The sequence below is a fragment of the Teleopsis dalmanni genome, chromosome 1 (genome assembly GCF_002237135.1).
Source record: "Teleopsis dalmanni isolate 2A chromosome 1, ASM223713v2, whole genome shotgun sequence".
In the NCBI taxonomy this organism is placed as follows: Eukaryota; Metazoa; Arthropoda; class Insecta; order Diptera; family Diopsidae; genus Teleopsis; species Teleopsis dalmanni.
Window position 1 is genome coordinate 150,407,818 of NC_051846.1, and position 8,033 is coordinate 150,415,850.

An 8,033-nucleotide genomic window follows, 5' to 3' on the forward strand; every position below is an offset into this window, starting at 1 on the left:
AAATCTAGACTCCCAATGTTCCTCTGGGAACGAAATGAAATGAAGAAAAAATGTAGATTCAATCTAAATTTACTCTTCATCTATCAAATTTTGTTGCTCAATCGAACATTTTTAGAGTAATCTAACATTTTTGTAATAGTGTTAGTAGACATGTATATTTTTCATAAATACATATATCGAATCAAATCACTCTTTATTTGTAGAGTCATATAAAGCAGCTGTTAATGTTCGATTAATCTTACTGACAAAATATCTAGAGTATCATAAACTTATCTCGAGTATTATACATTTCGCTCGAGATTTACCAATCGAAACTGAAAATTGCACTAAAAGTTAATCTTGATTGAAAAAATGACCTCAGATCTACCAATCGGAAATGCCATTAGATCCCACCAGCTCATTTTTCGCTCCAGTTTCCTTCTTTATCATATAAATGTTTAATTAAAATACCATAGAAACTGTTTTGAAAATTGTTGGTGCAACCATATAAGTTAAAGATTTTATTTTAATTTTATGTGATTTTGACCACTGTGCGGTATTAAATTCGTAGAGTTTTGTGTGATCAAAATTATCACTTCACTGTTATTTATTTATTGTTAAGTGTTTTAAACATTTTCTTTGAAGTCTTACATAAAATTTCGCAACTTCAAAACCAACCATACCGTATTATTTACTACTAACTGATTTTGGCTGATTTATTGAGTGTTAGGAGCAGATGTGTGAGATACAATCAATATGGAGCAGAGCACTGCGCTGATTTCCTACTGCTTCTGACACTTTTACTTTTAAACAAGTTTAAAAATATTTATTACTGCCGCTTTCTTTCACTTATTTTTTTTTCTTTTTTTTTTTTGTTGATTTGTGTTTTGTTTATATGCGGCATTTTTTTTATTTTTTCTTTTTCGCATTTTGTTACATCAAGACAGCATCTTTTAGTATGACAAATCATCTCGTTTCTCATTTATTCACTTAATGTGGAGGCAAAACGTGATTAGTATTTCGTACTCTCATTGTATTTAATGAATTGATTTCATAAATCAATTTATTATTTGGCTTTGTTTTCCGTCTAAGTTATTATCTAAGTTACTATTGATTCGTATTTATGGCTTCGGAGATGATTATCAAACTACATATAGCTAAAGTAAAATACGTATCAGATTATTTTTCGATATCCACATTTTGGATTATATTTCATATTATAATGAAGATTTACAACCACATATGTTAGCTTTAAAAATCTTATTGAAAAAACAAAGGTTTGTATGATACCCTAATAGAAGAACAAGCTCTATATATACCGTCTCTACACAATCGACTATTGTCTAAACCTAATTTCCTGAGTTCAACTTTTTAGAATGGTGATGAGATTGTTTTATGTTAATATAAGATAATCTCAGCATATTAGTTTTTACTTTGAGAACATAAATATCCTTAACATAAAGCTATTAAAAATTTGTTATCAAGAATCGATAAAAAAACTTTAGTTAGGTATTTATGGAAAGAACAAAAATCTTATATTTTATCCTTATTTGTATCTTAACAAATCGCAAAAATTTTAGATTCTGATATATCTAACCAAATCTGAAAATTTTTGGTTGTGATATATCTTAACAAATATAGATAGAACTAGAAAAATTGGGTTCTAATATATCTTAACAAATTTTGAATCCTGATACATTTTAACATATCAGAAGTAATTTAGATTCTGATATATCTCAGCAAATCGAAAAAATTTTGGGTTCTAATAAATCTCAACAAATCAGAAAAATTTTGGGTTGTGATATATCTTAACAAATTGGAAAAATATTGGGTTCTGATATATCTTACAAATCAAAAAATTTTAAGTTCTGATATATCTCAACAAATCGGAAAAAATTTACATTCTGATATCTCTTAACAAATCAGAAAATTTTTGATTGTGAAAAATCTTAATAAATCAGAAGTATGTTATTTTAGATAGTGATATATAATAACTAATCGGAAAAACATTAGATTCTGATATATCTTAACAAATTAAAAAGAATTTCGATTCTGACATATCTTAACAAATTGGCAAAATTTTGAATTCTGATATATCGTAACAAATCGCATAAATATTTATTTTGGTATACACTAACAAATCTATAAAATACTGGGTCCTGATATATCTTAACAAATCAGAAAAATTCAAAATACTGATATATCATATGATGCAATTTGCAACTACGTCTTATATATTTCTATCAGAGCATTATAAATGGATTATAAGTGGAATTTTCAAATAAATGAGTAACGAACATGGACACATAATATATCAGGTATTATGGTTTTACTGATTATAATAATTTATCCAACAAATATATTCGGATTTAAGAAAATTATAATTTGTTAAGCAATTTACCCTTATTAAATTGGGAAAATATATTAAATAATCCAGATGGTTTTCAAAAAGACGGAATTGAGTTCTACTATAAATAGACAAAGTGTGTTAAAAGTATTCGATATAACTATTATAATTAATTATAATGAATTTTTCATTATATACATAATAAAATAATTTTGTATATATATTATCATATGAAATTGATTTTAATCATATAATACAAATATGGTATACAAATATTTTGAAGAACCCTCTTGGTAAAAAATGATTAACAGGCTTAATGAATTTCAAAATATAAACTTGATCTTATAGATTGATCTTAAGATCTATAGATCTTATTGATCGATATAGATTGATCTACTTATCCTAATTCTTCAACACTATAAGCGATAACCGTACAGACCAGCATTTCTTCGTATGATTAATAAGATTTTTTAAACTTTCTACATCGTTCTTCAAGCACTGTCTGTTTTTTCCAATTCTATATTCTCATTGTTCCTAAATCAACTTTTTGTTGTGTTTGCCTTGGATTCACTGATCATCTCTAAGACATAACCAACTTAAATTTATTTAATGCTTAGTTTCTCATTTCAATCATCTCAGTATTATAATATTTTTTTAGAATAGAACTGTCGTATAACAATGGACCTACTTCTTATATCATGTTGCCACTATTTCTGAAACTACTTATGTTAATGAAATTAAGATTTGGTCGTTTCCATTGGCATAAACTGATTTATGCATGTGATTTAGCTTGTTTGTTTACATTTTATATGTACAACATATGACAAATAGTTCAAATTTTGGTGTTTTTCCTTGTGGGAAATTTATTTTTCTGGGTTGCATTCACCATTTTTTGCCTCAAATCATTTCATTTATTTATAATGAGCTTATTTAGCGGCCATAATGGACAAAACTGAAAATAGAATTAAATCAGACAAGTAGGTGTTTTGCTATTAGTGTCCAAAAGAGCTATTGCAAATAGCTAATAGGACTGATACCTACCAATTTATCATTTAAACTTATAGTTTTATCTAATAGCAGTCCTTAAAACCGCTCTATTGTAAATAAAGGATTAAATGATAAAAAAATAATAAATAAAGGAATTTATTGTGACAATTAAATTTCCGTTCCCAAAGTTAAACTTGCTCATGTAATAAAATATTTTAAGCAATTTTTTTATAATACATACCCACTGTAGTGTCTACTCTCTGGAGTTAATGTAATTGTTGGTTTATTGTATAAGCAGTTAAAGCCGCGTAGCGGAAGGCGAAGTTATTTAAACTTCAGTAGGACGGAAATTTAGTTAGTCATTCGCTCGCGAGTGCGACGCGCAAGTCATCTGAAAGCAACTGTCTCGAGATCTGTGCACTGGAAACACTCGCGTTGAGTATTTACATAAATAAATAAACAAACCTTATAACTAAATCGTAAAAGTTTTTCTAAATAATTTCTAAAACAAACAATATAAAAAATAAAATAAGAAAGACATAATTGCGAAAATGGATAGCGACACATTTCGTGAATTTGGAAAGGCTGCAGTGGATTTTATAGCGGATTACATGGATTCAATACGTGACTGGTATTAATATAGATTAAATAAAACTAAAAGGCAACCATGTATAATTAATTTTTGGTTTGCTTATATATAGCGATGTCTTATCTTCAGTCGCTCCTGGCTATTTGTTTGATTTGTTGCCCAAGGAAATTCCAGAAAAGCCAGAAGACTATAAAACAATTCTGAAGGACATACATGACGTTATAAAACCAGGAATAACACATTGGCAATCACCAAATATGCACGCTTTTTATCCAACAGCGTCAAGCTTTCCATCTATAGTCGGAGAAATGTTAAGCGCAGGCTTTGGAGTTATTGGCTTCAATTGGGTATGAAGTGTTTTAAGATTTTTCCAGAAATTCCAGAAAATCCAGAAATTCCTTGTTCTTCTCTACTTGAGTTAGTGTCTAAAGCAGTTTACTCATTAGTGTCTGTAATCATTTAAACAAATTGCTGATTTTATAATATTGACTATAAAATTTGCCGTGTTTTGCAAAGTGAAAGTATCTTATTATTTATTACGAAATGAAATCAATAGTTCACACTTTTTTCATATTTACTTTACATAAAAGCTGCAAATGTATCTTATATTTTCACATTAGTTTCTTGCTTTTGTAGCTGAACTAAAAAACAGCTATATAGTGTACTTTTAACCAACATTCCATAAAATATAATTGTGAATCCTTAGTCTAGCTAGTTAGTTAGTTGTGGCGTGGGAGGAACGACTCCTCCGCAATTAGTTAAGAAAGCAGTTTTAAATCCACAAATCCGCGTAATAGTGGGTAGTAGCGAAAAGGTTAAGCTAGAACCAGCCAGAGACAATTATAAAGGCAAGAATCTAGTCAATGCTAATACTAGAGATAACGCCGAATGTGTTGAAGGGGGCCCCCAGAAACTTAAGACTATCCTTAATCTAAGATAGTAAAAGAAACTAGTATGGCTACGACGTTCATTTACAATATTTTCCGAGATATACCTATAGTGTCAAGTGTAACTACGTGGAAAAAGAAATTTTTTATCAAAAAACGCATGAGCGATATCACAATAGTAACTTAAGTCTTGACTTAAGTGGATGCTTAAGACCATGTTTCCACTGCTTTCTCAGTAAATTACTTAAATAACTTCAAGATTTTGTCGTTTCTATTAACATAACTTGCATGTCAAAGAACTTTATTGTGTCAAAAAATTCTTTGAAAATTCTAAGATAGAAATATATAAATGATATATATATTTGATGAATATCTCAAATTTCGGTAATATTCACTGTGGGATATTTATTTTTAAGCGTTGCATTCGACATTTTTGGTCTAATTATCCTTACTTTATTTGTAAGTAAACTAAAAAGCACGGTAGCTCTTTGTATGGTTAATGAAATTTATTTAGTAAACTACACTTACTAAGTAAGCAGTGGAAACATACTATAACTCACCAATTCTTCTAACCTAATTTATACTTAAGACAATTTTGATGTATATAAAAAATATTTTCAAACCTTTTGAAGATTTTTGGAACCACGAAACCGTTTAAACTCAATCAAGAAAAATAACCGATTAAGCAACAAACTATACATTGTTTACTGGACAAAAAATTGATACATATATGAGTTAAAGCTATGTGATAGCCTAACTTATATATATTTTCTATGTTCAGATATTCCAAGTTCTTTAAACCAACTTTGTCATTGTTTCACGTAAAGGCAATGCAGAGTCAACACGCTGAGACTTTACTTCTCAGAGGTTCCAACTCAATTGCGAAGTCTTCTCTTTGAAAGAATCTTAAAAGCTCGAAATGATTATAAGGTTTTAAGTTCTATAGAGCAGCAAGTCAGCAAGCCTAAGTGAATTCTTATAATCACAGCATTAACGTGATGGCTGTGCATAGGGCTTATTATGTCTCCACCAAAACCAGATGGAAATTTTACCTGTAAGAATAGAAGCAGAAAATAAATGAGGTACTGGCTTTCAAAGAGCGGAACATTGCAAACATGATTGATCTTTTGTGTTGCCATCCGAGTCATATTGAACAGAAGACACTCAACCTTTCGCATAAATACCGCCAAAATGTCATATTCTTCTTAAACTTGGTTATATTTCAACTCATATTCTTAATCATTCAACTTACATTCTACATATGCCAGTAGAATGATATCGGTTATATCCCTTCCATCCTAACTAATTTTCTTTCTTACAGATCTGTAGTCCAGCTTGTACAGAACTAGAAGTAGTGGTAATGGATTACTTAGCAAAATTTCTGAACTTGCCTAAAGAGTTTATGCACTCTTCTGAAGGTCCTGGTGGCGGAATTATACAAGGTTCGGCAAGCGAAGCAGTGCTCGTAGCAGTAATTGCAGCACGCGACGAAGCTGTACGTCGCATTAAAGCAGAACGACCCGATATGAGTGAAAGCGATATACGTGGTAAACTTATAGCTTATTCCAGTGATCAAAGTAACAGTTGCGTAGAGAAAGCTGGTGTACTGGCCGCACTTCCCATAAAGCTCTTGCCCACTGATGATGATTTAATACTTCATGGCGAAACCCTACAAAAAGCTATAGAGGAAGATATTTCGAATGGTTTAATACCTGTAATATGCATAGCTACATTAGGTACAACTGGAACGTGCGCTTACGATGACATCGTTACATTGGGTCCAGTGTGCCAAAAATACAATGTCTGGCTACATGTTGATGCCGCTTATGCGGGTGCTACATTTGCACTGGATGAATATGCGCATTTACGTTTTGGTATGGAAATGGTTGATTCTTTTAATTTTAATATGCACAAAATGCTAATGATAAACTTCGATTGCACGGCTATGTGGCTTAGGGATGCAAATAGAGTCATAGATGTTTTTAGTGTTGACCGTATTTATCTAAAACATAAATATGAAGGTCAATCACAAATACCAGATTTCCGAAATTGGCAAATTCCATTGGGTAGAAGATTTCGAGCACTGAAAGTTTGGATTACATTACGTATTTATGGTGCAGAAGGATTAAGAACGCAGATTAGAAAGCATATTGAGTTGGCTAAAAGATTTGAGAGATTTGTAGTTGCTGATGAACGATTTGAAATAGTCTTTAAGAGTACATTGGGTCTGGTATGTTTCCGACCTAAAGGTGCTAATGAGATTACCACAAATCTTTTAGCGCGTATCACGGAACGTAAAAAAATTTACCTGATTCAAGCAAATCATAAGGCAAAACATTTCTTGCGTTTTGTTGTATGCGGCATGGATCCCAAAGAGCATGACATAGACTTTGCTTGGCAGGAAATACAACAGCAACTGTGCGAACTACTACAACCTGACTCGAAGCAGAGTGTGCCAGCAGCACTCGAAGATAATGTGAAAAATGAAAAGGAAGAAATAGTTTTTGGTAAATCAGAAATCGGAGCAATAACCCAACAGCTATCAAATGATTTACATATATCTGTAGGATGTGAAAAATCAAAATAAATTACTTTAGAAATTTAGTTATATATATTTATTTATTTAAGTTTATGATGTATATATATATATATATATAATATGTTTTTTTTACATTATCATTATTCTGAATGAATTTTTTTTAAATATATTATATCTATTTTTAAAACTTTTGTACAAATTAATTTTTTGGGTTTTTCTTTTTAATAATCTGTTCCGATACTTTAGATGCTATTCAAAATTTATATTTTGATTAAATATAACATCGTTAATAAATTAGAAACCTAATTCACTTTAAGGCGTCAATTTGTATTAAGATATCGTTAAAAGAGTCAAATATTTGAGATATGCAAACAACCAGCAGAGATGCCCATTAACGGATGAAAAATTTTCTATATGAATTGTAGAGCTACGCAACTATAAGTAGCTTTGGAGCAATTATATAATTGACTTCGGAAAAATAAAATTCCGCGCTTATTTTAACATGCACTTCATGTTTCCATTGCAACTCAAATGAGTTAGTTTATTGATAATGAGCTCATTTATGTGAAAAATTTGTATATGTTAAATCATTCCCGTCAGTGGCTATAATGAGCAAAATCGCTTAAATGAGACAGTGTGAATGTGCTATAGGTTAAAAAGCTGTACAAAGAGCTTAATGAATAAGGTTAATGAAATTTACTTAGC

At 30.2% G+C, this 8,033-nt stretch overlaps 1 protein-coding gene across 1 annotated transcript; it reads left to right on the forward strand.

Annotated features, from left to right (window-relative positions):
• Positions 1-3,864: 3,864 nt before the first annotated feature.
• LOC119669339 (3,4-dihydroxyphenylacetaldehyde synthase 2-like) lies at positions 3,865-7,376 on the forward strand. Its single transcript, XM_038079178.1, has 3 exons — positions 3,865-3,944; positions 4,015-4,249; positions 6,111-7,376. Exons 1-3 carry the CDS (start codon positions 3,865-3,867, stop codon positions 7,374-7,376), a joined length of 1,581 nt encoding a protein of 526 aa, XP_037935106.1.
• Positions 7,377-8,033: the final 657 nt, after the last annotated feature.